This window comes from Phalaenopsis equestris, unplaced genomic scaffold (genome assembly GCF_001263595.1).
Source record: "Phalaenopsis equestris unplaced genomic scaffold, ASM126359v1 Scaffold000770, whole genome shotgun sequence".
NCBI lineage: Eukaryota > Viridiplantae > Streptophyta > Magnoliopsida > Asparagales > Orchidaceae > Phalaenopsis > Phalaenopsis equestris.
This window is the reverse complement of record NW_018165210.1, coordinates 128,414-148,847: the sequence shown is the minus strand read 5'-3', so window position 1 is coordinate 148,847 and position 20,434 is coordinate 128,414. Positions and strand designations below refer to the sequence as shown.

General features: G+C 33.4%; 1 protein-coding gene across 4 annotated transcripts in view; it reads left to right on the top strand.

The window, feature by feature from the left end:
- The window catches only part of LOC110031123 (haloalkane dehalogenase 2), a 48,268-nt gene that overhangs the window by 18,519 nt on the left and 9,315 nt on the right, over nt 1–20,434 (top strand). Inside the window, exons 3-9 of one of the 4 annotated variants that reach the window (XM_020734189.1) lie at nt 2,965–3,050; nt 3,168–3,208; nt 4,024–4,117; nt 4,185–4,261; nt 4,440–4,567; nt 4,904–4,975; nt 12,141–12,211. In XM_020734189.1, the coding sequence (XP_020589848.1) occupies nt 2,965–3,050; nt 3,168–3,208; nt 4,024–4,117; nt 4,185–4,261; nt 4,440–4,567; nt 4,904–4,975; nt 12,141–12,211 (569 nt within the window). Of the gene's footprint in view, nt 1–1,844; nt 2,312–2,964; nt 3,051–3,167; nt 3,209–4,023; nt 4,118–4,184; nt 4,262–4,439; nt 4,568–4,903; nt 4,976–12,140; nt 12,212–20,434 lie in introns of those variants that run through there. The other 3 variants (XM_020734190.1, XM_020734187.1, XM_020734188.1) reach the window with 3 other exon arrangements.

Genomic DNA, 20,434 nt, shown 5'->3' with positions numbered 1-20,434 from the left:
TTCATAAGAGTCGTTAATATAATCGTAAGAATATCACTTATAATTATATATAATTTGACTATTTTTATGTTGTGTTATATTATTGGGTCAACACTCAGCCCAAAAACCACATTAACTATTGATAAATGTTGGATCTTCCAACATACAATTGTCAATAACTCTCTAGTACCAACAATTTCATACGTTATGTCGCCATCCGATCCTAACAGTTTCAGAAGTTTTGTTACTGTCTGAATACTAGGAGTCCAAAATCTCATCAATCCCTATCATGCATATTTGTAAGTATACATGTAATAACCTACCTATACTATCAATTATGATATTTTTTTAAAATCATAATTACTGCACCAAATATTCATTATAAGCATTTCATATATCATATGCATAAATCATAACAAATGAATATTTGCAAGTAATGATTTCATAAAGATTATTGTCAGATTCACAATATAGTAATATTATACGTATCGTAAGTGACAACAAGTTCACATCCATACAATTTATGTAGATATTCATCCATAATATGCAGGACATTCGATATGCAATTTTGTTAAACACATAATCACATGAACCAACAAAGAGTTATTTTTCTAAAGTTTGCACATGATTGTTTCACCTAAAACGACGAAACAATCTTACGAGTTTCGCCAAGCTCACCGCCCAGTGTAAACAACGTGAAATTTGTAAACCTCATAGGAACTCATGAAATCTTGACTTATCTTATGATTTAACCCCAACCATAACTTATTTATCTTTGTTGCGCAAACACTTCTAAATAAGGAGCCATGCAGTGTCAGACACGTATTGGACACGGACACGGTTCCGAGACAACCAAGAAGCGTATCAGACACGTTACAGAAGTGTTCAGGTTAATTGATACTAAAAAAAAAGAGAAATTTGTGTTGGACAAGAGTGTCCAAAATTCAGACACGCGTGTCCTAAAGTAATGAATAAAAAAATTCTAAAAAAGATTTTTAAGATTAAAATTATAAAAAAAGTAAAATTTAGGAATGTTTTGCCTACATACCACTCAATTGTTATGTATTTATGTATCTAGCACAAAAGTTATAATTTTTTCATATATGCCCTCTTACATATGTATAAAAATTAAAAAGAAATATTTAGTTTGATTTGATTTATATATTTAGATGTGATATAAAATATTCGGGTGACATAAATATAAAAATCAAAATTTAGGTGTAAGATACGTGAATGCAAAAGAATTCGGTGGTGTGTATGTAAAAACCCCAAAATTTACTATAAATATCATTCAATCTCATGGGAATACAAGATGCATTATTAGTTTATTACTTATTTCTTATTACATTTTATGCTTTAGCTTTCAATATGTGAGATATTGCTGGAGATGAATTTGAGACCCTCAATGATACAAGAGTTTTGGAGATTACAAACCTTTCTCTTGATAAGTCATAGTTAGAATCTATGATATTTAATGATGATGATAATGAATGTGAACTGTGAAGTAGAAGTACATGCAAAAGAACCCAATCAACTTTTTATTTCTTTTAATGAATTAACGAAGTTAAATTTTGATATAATACTAGATAATATATGTTATGATGCTTACATTTTGTATCTCATAAGCTAAAGATATATCTATAGTCATCTTAGTTTTTGAAAGTTGATTTTATTAACTCTGCTTTTTTATTAATTTAATATACCTGTATATTTTTAATAATTTTTATTATAACTACGTGTTTGACACGTGCCTGTATTCTAAATTTTCAATAATAGGTGAGCCCCGTGTCGTGTTAGTGTTGTGTCTTATTCGTGTTCCCATGTCTATGTCCATGCAATATAGTTATTTACCTCAAACGGACTTCCCTGCATAACCAACAGTTCTCCGAGACTTTCTATACTTCTTCCTTCATCCTTCTTCCTTATAGCACCTTAATCCTCCATTTACGTCGCTGATTTCTTGCTAACGGCCCAATTCGAGAGTCAAAAATCAAGTTTATTGTCTCCAACACCAACTCGTCTCCCACTACATCTACTGTAAACAAAAAAGTGCACCGATTCATAACAAACGTCAAAACAAAAGTGTAAGGAAAATAATGTCGCAAATATTGTAAAAGAGGGGTTCCTACCTTTTGATCTCTCTCCGGAATACTGGATTGCCGCCTGCAACTCCCTGCAGGTCGTGCGGGGCCATCTGCTAGAGTGGCCCAATCATGGAAGCTTCAGGCACGCGGGAACCTTCGTGAGAGGGAGTGGGGACGCGACATTTAATGTGATCTCCACTTTATCTCAAATATTCGAATCATCCTACTACTGAGAATCACGTATGAAGGTCGGTAGCTAAAGTGACGGTGCAGGAGGTTAGGATTAATTAAATTTAATTAAACTGTTACGTCATAATTTTATATATTCTCATATATTTAAAATCCTTGTTTGGTGCTACATATCAAATTGATGAATTCAACGTATAGAATTTTATAAAATTGCTTCGATTGAATTTCATGAGATGTGAAATTGGAGGTACATTTTAAAGTCGCCAAAATTTTATGTGGTTTCTCAAATGTTGGGTATTACAGCTCATCTGTCTGGATTGATCTAACTAATGTTAAAGTGCTTGAATTGTGATTAAGAATTCTATTGTAATCGGGAAATTCATGTTACGACAAAACGACTGATAACTGGACTGTTTGAAAGAAAACAAACCAAGCCTATTTGTAGTGTATCCAGTTGGTTTTAAACCTCGATTGTATGAGAAATCACAACCCATCTACCTAAATTGGCATCACTAGTGATATCCTTTTCTTAAAGCGCAACCAAATGTGCATTAATTGGGATTAAGGCAGCTATGAGTATTTGATGGTGAAATGGTAAGGTTTGATCGGTGAATCAAGAGCAATGCTAATTTTACTTAAGTGGAAAAATGCTATAGTTATGCTTAATGCCACTATTATATCCTATTCATGCTTCAGGTGAACTTAATTTCAGGATCATCTTCTTCGCAAAGGGGAAGCATCATTTTTCTTCATGGGGCTCCAACTCAGTCATACAGTTATCGAGAAGTAATGTCTCAGGTTAGCCTGTGAAATGTATATTGATTATGATTTTAGCATGCATATTTTTCGGAAACTGCAAGCATTTTAATTTTTAATGAAATAAAACAAATATTTTGTTATTTTACTTTGTTTCAGAAGAAGTAACCTTGAACAGACATCATCATTTTTTTTTGCAGGTGATCATCATCGTCTTCATTATTAACATTATCCAAACTATTTTGCATTGATAGCAGATTGATGCTTAGAATAATTTGATGTTGTAGATTATTATTTTAGTTACTTGTGCTTGTTCCAGTGTTCATTGGTATGGCTTGATGGAAGATTTTCATTTACCTGGTTTGGAAATTTTTAGAATCACATTACCAAGAGAGGACTCAGAAGTTCTTCTCAGCAAGTACACGATTTTGCATGAAAATTGCTTTACAAAACACAATTTTGACGGGACAAAATTTGCAATCTCATTTCAAAAGTGATCCTTAAAAGCTTGAAGGACCTTTGCTTCTAAAGGGTTTGGCACTACCCCCGTTAAATGTACATACAGTGAGCTTTTATTATCTGTATGAGAAGTTATGGACATCGGCTGGCCAAAACTCATGAATCTATGTAGCTCTGTATTTATTTAGACCTCCTATTCAGATCAAATGCAAGGTTTTATTTCCTAAGAAAAAGATATAATTTAGAAAGAAAATTTCAGAATACACTATTGAAGTGTTCTGACTCCAAATTCCCCCCACGTCTGTCTTGTAGTCTGCTCTTAAGATGTCATTATCAATAATTTGTAGCCTTGTCATAGATTATAGAGATCCGAATGTTCCATGACTATTTCGTTGGGCAATTAGGGAAGAAGAGTTCTATTTACATATGCCAAGGTGTTTGAGAGTTGGGATTTACTCCTCATCGGTAATACCGGTGTCTCTTTGATTCATTTTACAAACAGCAAACTTAATTTGAGGCTTTAATCTGTTTGGTAAATAATCATGTCATTGATTAGATGTCAGAAGCTGGTTTTCGCTGCTTTGCTCCTGATTGGATTGGATTTGGTTTTAGTGACAAACCTCAACCAGGATATGGGTTTTCGTACACAGGTATGCAATATTCAGTGACTATTATTTTCATCCTGATAAGAAACTAAATTTTCATTACCTGATGCAGAGGAAGAGTTTCACAAAGAATTTGACAAGCTTCTTGATAAGCTAAATATCAACTCACCTTTCTTCTTAGTGATTCAGGTTTTTTAGGACTTTGGTTTAGATTTTATTGAATTAGTTAATGATGTTTTTTATAATTGGAAAGATTAATCATATATTTTAATAATTTAACTATTTATTCATACGAAGATTGAAAATTGTAATTGTTTGTTGAAATTCTACCGTTGGTGGGCAATTAGATTTATATACACTTCTGTAGGGATTCCTTGTTGGATCATACGGATTGACTTGGGCTCTAAGGAACTCTGATAAAGTCTCCAAGATTGCAGTTCTCAACAGTCCGTTGAGTGCTAGATCCTCTTTACCTGGCTTGTTTCAAAAACTAAGGTAGGCAATTTGTCTTTAATGGCAGTTATTGTATTGAGTTAATATTCTAATATTTCAACCACCCTCTTCATAATTTCTTGACTTCGTGCTGTTAAGTTAAAATAGCTTTTCTAAAACAGTAACTGTATAGACATAGTCCACTAAAGTTTGCTTTACATCAATCAGGATCTACATTGTTTCATTCTAACATCTAGTGCAGGGTTATACAATATTGTTAATCACACTGATTGAATCCCCTACTTTCCAGTATTATGAATTAAGTGGTTGCACATATTATGCTTTCAAAAATGCAACAGTCTGATGTTCTGTGTAATTGTTCTTTTCTTTTCTGTTCAGAATCCCTCTTATTGGAGAGTTTACATGTCAAAATGCTATAATGGCTGAGCGTTTTATCGAATCAGGTAGCCCGTATGTATCTCCATCATAGTTTGTATAATTTTTTTAGCTTTTGTATCCTTTAACACTCCTCGTTGTAATTGCTCTTAAATATGCAAATTGATCACCATTGTTGTTTAGAGTTAGAATTTTTTGATGAAACTAGAATAATATGTGATATATATGTAGATCACAAAAAAGAAAATCTGTTTACAAGTTAAAGGAAAAGTTAAAGGAAATTAAATGTATTAAATGTAAAAAAAAAAAAAAACTTGCTCTCCTTTGATGTAAACAAAAAATTATGTCAATTAAAGCCCAAGCACCAGTGCAAATATCGAATAAATCCAAAGAAATTAATCTAGGATGTGAAATACATAAAATTGGTTAGTATTTTCAACTTCTTTGCTACAAATAGAATCTCAATTGCATTAAACTTAAGCAAACACTAACAAGAAAATAGCAGATATGTAGAAGAAATGAACTCGTAAAAGAATTCACGAAATAAGAAATCTATGTCTTACATCTATATAAAAAGATGACTTCCATCGGAATCTGATAATCATATTTATACATCACTAGAATAGATTAATTAACATTTGAAAAAAAAAATTACATTACACGCCTTGTGTCATCCATTTACGGAAATTTCATTCCTAAGTAGATATGATCGATAGAAGATCGGCTCAGTTTGATTTCATATAATGACAATCTGGGAAGATCTTAGGTAAAAATATTTTTTGGCGTAACGTTGATTGAAATATTAAAGTTAAACTTGGGACATTTTTTATGTTACTTTTTAGATCACCGTCATACTAATATTTTTTTTACTGCTTCTTTGTTGCTTTTCAAATTTTTTTTTTGTGGTGAGAAACAACTTCGTACTTACAAGTATTCATATAATAGCTTATCTATAACATCACTTGTAAAATTTCTTAAAATATAATTCCTGTAACAATCATTTCTCAAGGGCATTTGATACAGCATATGCATGAATAATAGCAAATAAATACCTACAATCAATGATTTCATGAACATATTCATCAGATTCATAATATAGTAAAATCATGTATCGTATGCAGTTATTCATCCACAATATACAAGAAATTTTAAATGCACTATTGTCAAACACGTAATCACTTGGAAACCTATAGAAAATTAATTTTCTGAAGCTAGCACAGGATTATTTCACCTGAAGTGACGGAGCAGTCCCACGACGAGTTTTCCAAAGTTCGTCTTGAGCTTGTCATCTAGTGTAAATAATCTCGAAATTGTAAACCTTTTAGGATTTCATGAAATCTTGACCCAAAAATTACTTTTTTACCTCAAATGTGCATAAATTCTTCCCAAAACCTTTCTTATTTCTTCCTTCCTTTTGTTCCCTCCTAACTTTACCTCGTACGTTTCTCTGCTACATGTGGAATTGGACCTAACTCTTGGTTAACTAACCCCACAATCATTCCTGCCTAGCTACAATAACAAGAAATGAATAGAATGCTCAAAATCATACCAAATGTCAAAACGAAAGTGTAAAAAAGGAAAGGAATGTCCCAAATATTATGGAGGGGTTTGTATTCATAGAAATATCCTCGGAGCCTTGAATTGCCTACGACTCTCTGCTGGTCATGCAGCTGCTGCGTTCACGTCTGTGGTACAGTGCCACAATCGTGGATCCTTCAGCCGAGGGAAATTAAGTGAGGGAGGGGGAAAAATGAACTTAAATGCGGCATATAAATGTGATCCCTTTTAACTCTCAGTTGTTTGATCGAATCCACCTGTTGCATGCCGAGAAAAGTGCAGAGTATGTGGCTACAATGATACTGCGGGAGATTAGAAAATAATTTAGGGAATTAGTTAAGTTAATTAAACTTATAAATTTAAAATTTTATCTTCTCATGGGTTTTAAATTCATGCATAGTACTATGTATCAAACAGAGCGATTTGAGGCTAGAATTTTATAAAAATACCTAGGCTGAATTCTATAGGGTGTGAAATTTGGGATATATCTTAATTTGAAAAATTGGGCGTTACAATTCGATGATCCAGATTTATTGTCACTTGATTATGCCTATCAGACATCGATTAGCTATTCATCTTTATATGTAAATTCATGATGACTTGAGCTTTCTAATAAATATTTTAATCATAAAAAAATATTGTAATAAATTGTATAGAATCATGACTCTCTCTTTTATCCTTTTTCATATTGCATATGGGAGCTCTTTTCTTTTTCAATTTCTTGGTCATGTTCTTACTTTTTTCTTTGTAGCATAAGGCTAATAATTTTACTATGATGGTGCATTCGGTTGAAAAATTCTCCATAGCAATTGCAAATTAGAAGCGAGCACTAGAACTTTCAAATTTGCTAGTCCTCAATATTTCTTATGAAAAGAGAACAATAGGCCAATTGCTAATATACCTTTCTCCTTCCTTTGACAAGTACAATATTTTATCAATTCAATGGAAGATAGCATACATATCCCACAAACTTCATAGACTATCTCATCAATAAAATCTCTAAAGAAAGCAAACTTAAGCCTCTAAGAGTAAATTTTTAAGTGACTTAACATACATTACTTTTTTGAAACCGAATAAGATTTTGAAAATTAATGACAAGCCCTAGTATCTTAACTGAAGTTGTAGAGATCAAATTCCTTTTACAATCCAAAATAGCATCAACAATGGTAGATTTCACCTATAGCATAACAGGGAATAATTCTTCCCCAACTTCCTCACTAGAATCTGCATGCAACATAAAGGACAATGTAGATTCTGCCTCTACCAATCCTATCTCAAATCCTCCAAAATTATAATCATTTTTCTTGTATTCTATTTCTATTTAGGCGTCTTCTATGGATATAAATTATAATATTTAAGGTTTTGCATGCCTTTTTGCAATAGAGACGTGACAATCGACTATCTCACTTCTCTTGTCCTTGTCATTGTTTTGCAATAGTGACACAATGGTCTATTGTCTCACTCCTCCCTAACTATACTTTCAATATTCTCTTTATCTGAAGTTACAAGGGTTTTAATGGAAAGTTTTGTTCCTCTCCTAGGTGTTATAACTTATATGCTAGCTTCAAATACAACAGCAATCCTTCGGGAGAGCAGTAATTATTTTTATTGCAATAAATAAAGAAAAGCATAAATTCATTTAAATTTGACACTATCTTCTCTTAAGCTTACATTAATTAGGGAGCAACCTTATCCTTAACTCCATCATTTGGAACATCCATATCCTTCCTAAGCTAACACAAAATAAAAAAAAAATATGCAAGTTTAAATTCAAAAAAAAATCAAAATGAAAAAATTTCTTCATTCAGCTACCCTTAATATCATTAAATAAAAATTTCTACCCCCAAATTTTGATCTTTAGACAGCCGGCCAAATGGCGATCTTTATTTTCTTGTCGATAGTTGTAGTTATTTTTAAAAAGTAGTTTTAGAGATATTATGAGGAAAGCTATTATAGGTATTATAGTCAGACATTGGTTTTCTTATTGATATCATACTCAATTTAATTTTGTTATAAATGATAAAGAATGGTTGGATTACCGACTTCTCGTATTCAGACTGTGACGAAATTCCGAGAACAGTTAGGATCAGACGATGACAAAACGTAGGAATACATTGGTACTAGGGGTGCTATTAATAACTGCTTTGTTGTGGTGAGCAAATCTTCATCAATAATTGATGTAACTTTCAGGTTGGGTGACGACCCATTGATATGACATGACATGGAAATTGTTGAAGTCTATACAATTATAAGTGACATTCTTATGAGTAGATTGATGACTCTTATAAATATACTTATAATCACACACGCATGGATGGTGACATGTTTATATAGGTGTTATGTTTCCCTACAGTACATGCCTTTTCTTTTATACGTTTTATACGAGTGGCATGTGTTGTGGACATATACATGAGCATATACATCAATTTGATTACCCATGCCTTTTCTTTTATACGTTTTTTTTCCATCTACAAAATTTTATTTCGCTGAGTTCATTGTTGCTACTCTACGTTATTCTTTCAGGAATGGGTAAAGAGCACCAAAGAGAGTAGTCATGCGTAACTTATGCAGCTTTTGCATTTCATAATTTTGGGTGCTTGTACAGACTTTTGAGTATGTATTTTTATTATTTTGAATTTAGCAGCTATAAATAAATATATATGTTTTGATGATATGATTTTCAACGCTTTTGAGTATTTGCACATGAATGTAATATAAAATGAAATGCATTATGTTTGTGGAGAATTAGTCAGACTAGTTCATCGCCCGTTGAGTTCTGATTTTACAAGCCAGGACAAATGCTGGTGAGAATGTAGTCTGACCGAATTTTCGTCCTTTATCTTGGGCGACCCTTAAGAATTGAGAGGGGGGTGAGGGGAGGAGATAATGTAGTTGGGGTGCGAGATTAGTGTGAAATCTAGGCCAAAATTATGCCATGCCAACTAATGCCTTTAGTAGTCACCTCTCCCTCATGATGCCAGCACATAGCCTTGGTTATTTTACCTGTAGGTTCTACTCAGATAGTGTTGCAGATTTTTGTCCAAATTCAACATGTTGTGGCTAGCTGCAACACCATTGCAACCTCCAAATGGCCTACCGGTTGGTCTCGACTCATCTACATGTTTCAACCACCTTTTGTAGGTTAGAAATCATGCCGCAACATGCTGCGGCTTTTTGTTTCTTGTTGTGGAATCAAATTGATGTATTACATTTATCGCATACTTTATTGTTTGATTAGGTGTATTTTACAAACTTTCTAAATTCCTTAAATGCATCATTTTTGTTTGCTCAGAATAATGCCCAAATATATTTAGAAAATCATTCACAATAACAAAATTATAATCTATGCCACCGAGACTAGTAATGCTACTAGGACCAAGTAAATTCGTATGCAATAACTCTAAAAAACTAGAAGTAGAAATATTGTTTTTACTCCTAAAAGAATGTTTGCTAGCTTACCTTTAACATGAGCATCACAAATATAATCAGAATGAAATTTAATTTAGATAATTCAACAAATCAAGTTTAAATTTTTTTTTGAGTATGTGCATCTTGATATGATGTGGCTTTCTATGTTATAACCAAATACCAGCAGTTATGCTTTTAAATCAAAATAAATTTCAATTGACATCATTTGAATTTTCTAAATCAATCAAATATTTTTATTGAATTATGTTTTCATCCCAACAAATAAAATGGTTTCTTTATCTTCTATTGGCATAATGAGATGTATGAAAAGTTACATCTGAAATTTTATTGTATAACAAGCTAATAGTTATCAAATTATATTTTAAGCTGTTTGCTAGAAAAAAAATTATCTAGATTATAAATTTTCTTTCTAATAGAAACAATGCCTATGATATTACCTTTAATATATCCATATATTATTAATCCTCGCTCATTTGGTTCTAATAAAGCGAATTTATTTTTTGTTTCCTATCATATGGCTTGAACATTCACTGTCTGAACACCGCATATTTTCATTTATTTTACTTAATTTGATGTTAATGTTTGGAATCCTAATATATTTACACAAACATGTTTGAGTCTACATTTTTAAATGAGAAATAAGTTATTTATAGTGTGATGTGTAGTGTTAGCACCTTTGGCATCACTATTAAATATAGATTGTAATCTACACGCTTAACAATCAAAAGAAATGTGACCTTTGCTACCCCAAAAATTGCATCAAATATTCATGTTTGTATAAGGTCTTACTTTACCTGTCTGATTTAAATGAACATAATTAAAGTATGTAAAGTGTTCATGATTTCTGGCAGATACTCAATTAGAGTAACTATTATGATGAGCTTAAGATTTTAAACACATTTAATCTAGCCTTCAAAGAGACATTTTCTCTTTTTTGATTTCTAAAAAATTAATGATTAATCTAATAATGAACTACTGTGATTTTTTAGTCGATCACAATTATCTTTAAAAGCTAAAAAATGCATGTCAAGATTTTTGTACTCTTTTTCTAATATTAAGATTTTCTTCTTAGTTTTCTATATTCAACAATTAAATTATTAAATGTAACATCTAATTTTTAAATATAATTTCCTCATATACCTCTTAAGAATTATAGCATGATTCTTCTATAGCCATGAGACGCATATTCACCTCTTCATCTGATATACTGGAGTTTGATTCTTTTTTACTTTGAATTTGCCCATAATATTTTTACTTTTTACTGTGATACTTCTTCTCCCTTCTACATTTTTTATTTTTGTTCTATTTATTTTTCTTCATAGAATCATTAATAAGATCTGAATAGTTTCCTCTCATATATTTAGTATTCTTACAGTCATAAAAAACTATTCCTTTACTTGTAGAAGATTTTTTGGTATTAAAATTGTCAACATCAGATTTGCCATACTTTTATCTTTTTTTATCCGGGTAGGTTTCCAAGTGTTTTTTTAAAGCAGTCTTTTATTACTGACTGGTTCCGAGCTTGAGGTGCTAGCCTCAATACAATCATCTGTTTGCAAAGCAGTGGTCTCACGCTCTCTTTTTATTTAGCTATCAATTTTTTTCTTCTGAGCAAGTACCATTCATGAGCCATCAAGAAACTAAGAAGTTGATTAACTGGATATGTGCGTAAATCATTTACTTCATTAATGGTTGACACCTTACATACAAATATCATTTCAGAATCTTTTAAACTAAAATTCAGTTTTTATAAATTCTTTCAAGAGATTATTTTGTATGGATGATTTTCATTAATCTAGTGTACATGTAAAAAATAAATGCAAGAGATAATATGCGAAATAATTCATATTCAACATCAATAATTAGTTTAAGATTTTAAACACATTCAATCATATTGTACAACAATCCTAATCTAAATTTGGTGAGATGGACAACCATTGTAATCTAAAGCAGATGAATGCTATATTAATCCCTTGAAAATCTTAAACTAAGTGGTGCACTGATCATATACATCATTCTGATAAAATGGCGCAACATGCGTACGTAATATCCATGTATAATCGGTAAAATGTGACTTACTGGTAGACATTGTGATTAACTTCTTCTATTTTATTTTCTCATTGAGTTACTAGCAGTTTTTTGTATTGAATTGAAGTTCTAGGGAGCTTTATCCATGTTATAAGGTTAATAAATCTTGCTCATGTATTTCCTGTGCATTGTCATATATCTATTCCTACTTAATATTTCTTGACAGTTATGTACTGAAGTTGGAGAAGGCTGATGTATATCGACTGCCTTACCTTGCAAGCAGTGGCCCTGGGTTTGGTAAAACATGCTACATCCTCTCTAGAATATTGTCGTTCTCTTCATTTGCATTGCATGATATTTGTATGTATTTTCTGATGTGTGCCCTTGCATATGAATATAACAAAAGAGGAAAATAAATTATTTTAAGGATTATATGGAGAAATAAAAGAGGAAATAAATTATGACAATATTAACGTATTTGTTTACTCCGTTGTCAAACAAAGATACAGATGACAACATATTTACCTGAAATGGCTCAACATAGCGCGACAATCACATGATTGAAAGTCCCCACCATGTTTATGTAATAATTAATATTTATTTAAGGCTAATGCATTATATCATGCAGTTGAACAAACATTCCTACCAGATAGGACATAGTTATGACATTATTTACGTCAGAACTTTTAATATGGTTATAGATGAATCGAGTTGTGCTGAGCTGAGCACATCTTTGCTTGAACTTGCCAAGTTTTAGTTTGATCTAAGTTTCAAAAGTTTATTCACATCTGTTTATTGATTTTCTTATCGTGTTCGAGCAATAATTGAACCATAGAAGTGCCTAACTAAATATCTGTAAAATGATGGAGACTTTAATTGTTTTCTTACTGATAACAATTGTGTTAATAAAATTTTGTCAAATTTGATAATAATTCACTTAGCATTATTTTTAATATTTTATGAATAAGAAAATTTAGATTTTTAATACAATTTTCTTGCTATCTGTTCATTATTGTCATTTTTAACTTAAACATAATATTTTTATTTTTAACCTATTCATCCATTATATCTTTAATATTTATTATAAAAAGTTATTAAAATTAAAATTAGATCCCTAGTCTATCTATCTAGTTATTGTTCAATAAATTTTTAGTATATTTCTATTTCTAGTAATATAATTAATTTTTGAAGTGCATATTATATAATAAATTATTCTAATAGCATCATATAAGCTCTCACTAAATGAGTGTTTATTTTATCACACACTCAAATGATTTATTTAGTTAATAAATGACTTTGTTCAAGAAGATAAATGAACAATATGCCCTTATTTGTATATTATGTTTTACAATTTTTTTGTGATGATGCTTACTTTTTTTAAAATACAAACATAAACAAGTCTTATATAAATAAATAGCATGTTGTTTAGCTCTTACTTTCTTGCTCTTTTTTTTTTTTTCTTTTTTTGATATGTTAAAATTTTTTTTAATATTGTTTTAAAACTAAAACGATGTTTGATGAGTGGAGAAAGAGTCTATTAACTCATATTTTAAAGAATAAAGGGTATGCACAAGAGTGTTCAAATGTTAAAAGAATTAAGTTAATGTGCGATACATTAAAGTTATGAGAGAGAGTAATTGAACATAGGTTATGACTTGGTACAAAAATTCTCAAAATTTGTTTGGATTTATGCCGAGCAAGTCTACTATGGAAGCGATAAATTTATTGAGAGGTTTGATGGAGAAGTATAGAGAGTGTAAGGAGTATCTACATACGATTTTTGTTGAATGAAAAAAAAAGCTTATGATAAGGTTCTTAGAGAAATACTTTGGAGAGTTCTAGAAAAGAAATGTATTGATGTTGCTTTTATTTAAGTCATTAAAGATATGTACACTAGACCTGTTACTTATTTTTGAACACAAGGAGGATTGATGATACCGGGGTTTAACCTTAACCAAATACTAATGTCAAAAAAATATTATTGCCGATTTCAAATAGGAAATTACAACAAACACAACAACACACTACACTAGACGAGTGGATCCAGGGTGGAGGGGGTGTCGGCTTGGTGGTTTGGAAGGTGGCCACAACAAGAGGGGAGGGGGATAAAACAATAAGTATGCTGCTTTAGGCAAGTGATGAGTATGAAGGGGAGTAGGTGAAGGAAAACAAAGTTTTGGGCTGCAATGCAGAGACGACAACGAGGTTGAAGGGCAGCAGTTGAAGGGAAACAACAATTAGGCGGCTATGCAGGGGTGGCAACAAGGTTGGAGGGCAACAGGTGAAGGGAAATAATAACTTGGGCGACAATAGAGTTGGAAAGATCAAGGGTGTAGGGTGTAGGGAAATGGTGCGGGAGTAGTTGGGGAAGGGTAGAGAAAGGATATCACTACCTCAGAAGTGGGATATAGCTGTAGCACCACCCGAACCCTGGGATACAACACTAAAAAGGAAAAGAGAGACATCAACGAATGTCTAGAAAGAAAACCAACAAAACTCTAACCCTAGATATCAATGTGAAAAAATAAATAGACCTAGGATAAATAAGAGTGACCCCACTACATTGGGCAGTACTCCCAAGGAACCAAGAGGGCCGACCAACCCTAAAAAAGGCTAGATCGGCATTGTTCAGGGTGCCATACAGACATCTGCACTAGTTTCTAGGGAATGGAAGAGCTTTGATCTCTTCCATCAAAACTTCTGTCGCCTCATAGTATGGAGTCAGGTCAACAACTTTGAAGGTAACGAAAATATTGTTGATAAAGTCAATCTTGTGGGTATTTCCATTCAACTTATTGAGGATCCTGAAATGGCTCTAGACTTCAGTTTCCTAAAAGATCTCATGGGAAATCTCTCTTTCTTCAATTTGTCCCACTCTAGATATCCTTCCTAAATAGTCTTATTATTCCAGGTTTTATTAGCTTGCGCTTGGTACTTGTGGTCCTGCTTGGTGATTTTTTTCCCAACCTCTTCATGTAGCTTCCGAATCTCATGCACTCTAGCCACAACATCTACACTATCCTCTGAAGTAGGAAGAAGTACCAACTTTAATAGGTTGAGTGGATTGCGCCCATACAAAATCTCAAAGGGAGTATGACTTGTAGTCTGTCTCACGAATCAACCATAAGCAAAGTTAGCTTGGTTTAGAATCAAATTCCACCGCTTGATGTTCTTTCCTATGAAGCACATCAAGAGATCCCCCAGACTCTTGCTCACCACCTATGTTTGACGATTTTTCTGTGGGTGAGGTATTAAGTTGAACCGAAGCTTAGTACCAAGCTTCTCCCATAAGTTTCTCCAGAAGTGACTTAGGAACTTGACATATCTATCAAAAGTAATGGTCCTTGGTATCCCTTGCAGTCTCACCATTTCTCTGATATACAAGTCAGTTACCCATCAGAAGATGGTACGAAATGAGCCATTTTCGAGACCCTGTCAACCATTTCCATCGTTGAATCTTTATTCTGCCGTGTTCTAGGAATACCCACAATGAAATCCAGACTAACAATAACCCATGGAACCTTTGTACTGGTAATGGTGTGTAATTCCTTGTATTCCACGTACTGGTTTTTGCCAAATGACAACCTGCTGACTTCTTGGCATAACTCGTCAGTCTAAACCAAAAAAGTTGTTCTCTCATGAGTGCAAGTTTCTTATCTCTACCAAAATGACTTGCCAATGCCCCGCTACGTGTATGATCGACTCGCGCAATGAACGTTTGGGAATACACAACTTGTTTTGATGGAAGAAATAGCCATCAGATATGTGTTGTCTTCCTTTAGGCCTCTCCCGACACTGATCCAAAATCTGCTTGAAATTCTCATATGCCTCGTACAACTCCATCATCACCTCGAATCCCATGACTCTAGCATGTATAGAGGTGATCAGTAAGTGGCGCCGACTTGAGGCTTCTGCTACTCGATTCTATCCCCATGCCTTGTGCTTGAGTACAAAATGAAATGAAGTCAAGAATGCCCTTAAACTTGCTTTGACTGACCAAGAACCTTAGAACCTCATGATATGTGAATAAAAACTCACTTGTCAACAAACAATGATTAAAAACTCTCACAATACTATATAACTCTTTATCGGATGTCGAATATTTCCTCTAAAATCATTCAACTTCTCACTGAAGAAGGCTATGAGGTGCCATCCCAACTCAATACTACTCCAATCCCCACACTAGAAGTGTCACATGCCATCTCGAATAATTGGATGAAATCTTGTAGTGCTCACACTAGGGCTTGAGTTACCTTCTTTATGATGTCAAAGTTGGACTGAGCTGCCACTGTCTACTAAAACTTCTCTTCTTCAAGAGCTCTGTCAGGGGAGCTGTAATGGTGTTGAAGAAATTATTATCGCTTTCATATTGTCTCCTCCATATTATCTCTTTCCATATTGGCTTACTCAAAAGAAATTATTAAGTGTGGACAATATATGTATCTCTTATGTGTGGGGCCAATGATAGTCCGGCGATAATTCTTAACCTAGGCTAAAGCCAATTTAATAAACCCAATTACTCATTGCGTACCAAATATGTAAGTTCTGAGATTTTAAATGGGATTTCAGTTAACATTCTTATAGAAGCGAGCTTATATCGATGATGGCCTTATGCTATGATTTTAGGGTTTTAAGGAATTTCTTTTTCTCCATTCATTTGCATTTTTCTCCAGCTAGCTGTAGCTTCTTCCTCACATTGTATTTTCTTTGGCCAGTTTTAGTTTTCTATAGTTGCAACTTAAAACAATTTAATGTTTGCAATTCCAGGGAGGCCAAAATTACTCCTCCTGAAACTAATTGCCAGTTGCAATTGTTGGCAAAAAAAAAAATGGGGGCAAAAATAAAAAAAAAAGTTATATTAATTAAAACTGAATTAATTAATTTAAAACTTTTTCTACTCCTACCTGTTAGAGCCCGCTTAAACGTGCTAACCGCTTCCACTCAGCTCAGTTACAAACAAACAAACAAAACCTCCTTCCGTCCTCATTCACACTGTCTCATTTTTTCGATTTCATTCTATCGATTTGAAACGATAGCATAGCGAAGCCTTCCTCTCTTGTGATCAAATCCTTCATCGTCTCCGGTTCAAAGCCCATGCAACGAAATCGTAAGTCCCTCGCTTGTTCTTCTTTGTTGTTTCTTTCCTTTGTTCATGCAAGAATCTTCTTCATTCGTCTTCTATCACAACAAGCTGTAGAGGCACTTCGTCCCTCTTGTTCTTCTCGTCCACTCACTTTGAAATCAACTACTTTACTATTCTTCCCTTACCCATTGTATTCCCTCTCCACTATCGCAAGTGTTTCACTCTCCACTTCATCTCTATTGTTCAAGCCCTTCCTTCCCTATTCGTGAGACTACGTCGTCTACCCTCCCTATCCAAAATGCACGCAAAAACCAAGGAAGTCTAAATCCAATAATCATGTTGAAATCCTTGATGATATAAATCATATCTCGCTTCGTTCTACGTTAAGTGTGCAGTATTCTTTCATTTTGAACATGAACTTCGAAAGATACTCTTAGATAGGTACGTTCGGGAAATTAGAAGTCGTTGCCATGAAAGACTCAACACCGTTTAAGAAATCTCGAATAATTCATTTTCTATCTGGATAAAGTTTATTGTACTTCCACTATATTGATGTATGAATATCCATAGTTAACCTAAACCATCACAACAATCAACATAGATCAATTAAAGATAAATGCGGGTATGACTTAGGTGTTGCCTTTCAATCCATGTAAGAAATTTTTGGGAAATAAATAGAGTGTTACATGTGTGCCAAGCAGATTAAGCAATTGCGTGTCATGTGGCTCATAAATGGGCATGGACAGTGATGGAAAGGAATTCCTTCTTCCTGTCACAATTGTGTGTCACAATGTCTGATTTTCTACAGAAGTTCTTATTAGATACTCCCTTAAAAATAAACGACATATTGAAAAAAGAGGTAATTCTGTAAATCGACTGAGTGTCTTAAAATTTGAACTCCCCGTTTGCTACATGATTCATATTGAATTGTATAATTAGTCCTTCCTACCACGGCAAAGGCAGAAGTCTGACAAAATCTCAATTTTTGTATTTAAATATTTGACATCTAAATGTTATTATTTAAATCGTCTCTATTACTAAAATGTTATCACATGCATTCTCTATATAACAGTTGCTCTTTAAAGAGTGCTTCTTATTTGAAGCCTTTTGCCTATAATACCAATCCACATTCTCATAAAAGATAAAAAAATACACAATATATAGGTTTTAGATAGAAAACCCCATAAGAATTCATTGTTACGTATGTGAATACAAATCAGGATAAACATAGAAACGAAAGAGTTGATTATATACAAACCATCCGAAACATTGATATTTACAAATTAACCACCCAAGTGATTTTCTTTGAACCACCAAACCAATGTATTTACACGTGCCACAATCAAACTATTGAGTATTTGATAAAAATGAAAATTATGGGTTGGCCTTTTACCTTAAATTTTGATAATTGAGTGAGAATTTGAAAAATGGATGAAAGAGGGTGGTTGATTAGTAAATAACAAGTTTTAGGTGCCCTTTTTCAACCACCGAACCAATGTATTTTTGCACGCCACAATCGAACTTTTGAGTATTTGATAAAAATGAAAAATATGGGTTGGGCTTTTACCATTAATTTTGATATTTGAGAGAGAAATTAAAAAGTGAATGAAAGAGGGCGGTTTATTATTAAATAGAAACTTTAAATTACCGCACCAATGTATTTACGCGTGCCACAATCAAACAACAGAGTATTTGATAAAGATGTTTTTACCAATGTATTTGATAAAGATATGGGTTGGGATTTTTCCATAAATTTTGATATTTGAGTGAGAATTTGAAAAATGGACGAAAGAGGTTGGTTGATTAGTAAATAGTAAGTTTCGGATGTTTTTTTTAACCACCAAACTGATGTATTTGCGTGTGCCACAATCAAACTATTGTGTATTTGATAAAAATAAAAAAATATGGGTTGGCTATTAACATAAGTTTTGACATTTCAGTGGGAATTTGAAAATAGATGAAAGAGGGTAGTTGATTAGTAAATAGCAAGTTTCGGGTGGTCTTCATGTAAAGTTGCCAAAAAAAAAAAAAAGTACTTCTTCCTTTAAAAAAAAAACAAAATGAGCAAAACATAACTGTTGCGATTAAATGAATATCTAGAGGAAGATTTTATTCGAATTCACCTTCAATTTAAATCAAATAATGCTTGAAATGGATTACCATACCGGAAATTCGACCAAATCGCAGGGGTTGGAGGTTGAGCGCGCGAGTATATAAACACGAAATGAACAGGTACTGTGTCGATCCGGTTTATTAGGGTCTATCCATCGGCTTTCCAACAACATAACACCGTCAATTTCTAATATCTTAATAATAGACGGGCAAGCTGTCAGATTATATCAAAAGCCCGTAGGAAGATGTGTAATCTTTCTAACGATAAATGATCTTCTGTTTATCATATGCTATGAAACCACGGCGAAGCCTGTCGGTTAAAACTTAAAGGCCCTTAGAACGGGTTCTTAGCCTAAACCAATGTTCTACTCCATGGGTTAACCATAAGTTAGTGTAGGAGTCAGAAAGCCGTCAGAAATTTCATACTTTATTTCCGATGCAATAAAAGCCGTTGGTTTTGCTGCTGGTTTTCAATACTTTTCTTGTAGTGAACCCTCGATGTCTACTCATACATCTTCTTCTCCTTCCTTCTTCACTTCGATTTCTTCTCCTCCTCTTCCTCCCTTTCTGTTCTCTCTATCTTTTACGAACAAAGGAAGCTATTCTTTGACGCTTAAAAACGAATAAGACCGTCGTGACGCTTTATCAAACCGTCGCCACCGTTAAATTTTTTAATATGATTTTATTTTATTTATTAATTTTTTACTGGTTATTACATGAAGGACTTGCCATGTATGATGAGGAGCAACGGTGAGGAAGACCCTAATGGTGGGTAACTTTGCCATGGGTTTGAAAGGTTCGACATAGTTTAGGCCATATTCTTGTTGAAAACCTTGAGCGACAAGGCATGCCTTGTATCTCGCAACAGTACGGTCAGATTTTCATTGATTTTCAAAGTTCATTTACTGCCAAAAACTGGTTATTGATGGGAAGGGGGAAAAGAACCTAAGTATTCTGAAATTTGAGGGCTTTGAGTTCTTCTTCCATAGCTTACTGTCAGTGCGGGTAGTGAGTTGCTTGCTTGTAGGTGAGAGGTTCGATTTCAAAATTAGATAGGTGCATGAGATCAAAGATCTTTTTGGGTGGAATGGAGCCGGATTTTGATCGTGTAATCATGGAAAGTGATAGGGGAACCTGGAGGGAGGGCTAAGTGCGGGATGCATGTTTGGCTTGCTAGATTGGTGGGGATTGAGGTTTTGGAGGTGGAGAGAAAGGTTGCATTGTATTGGTAGTTTGTTGAGGTGGTGTGGAGAGAATTGAGGTGGTTATGAATGTGAATGACGGAAGATCCAAATGTGGGGGGGGGGGGGGGGGGGGGTGAGGGG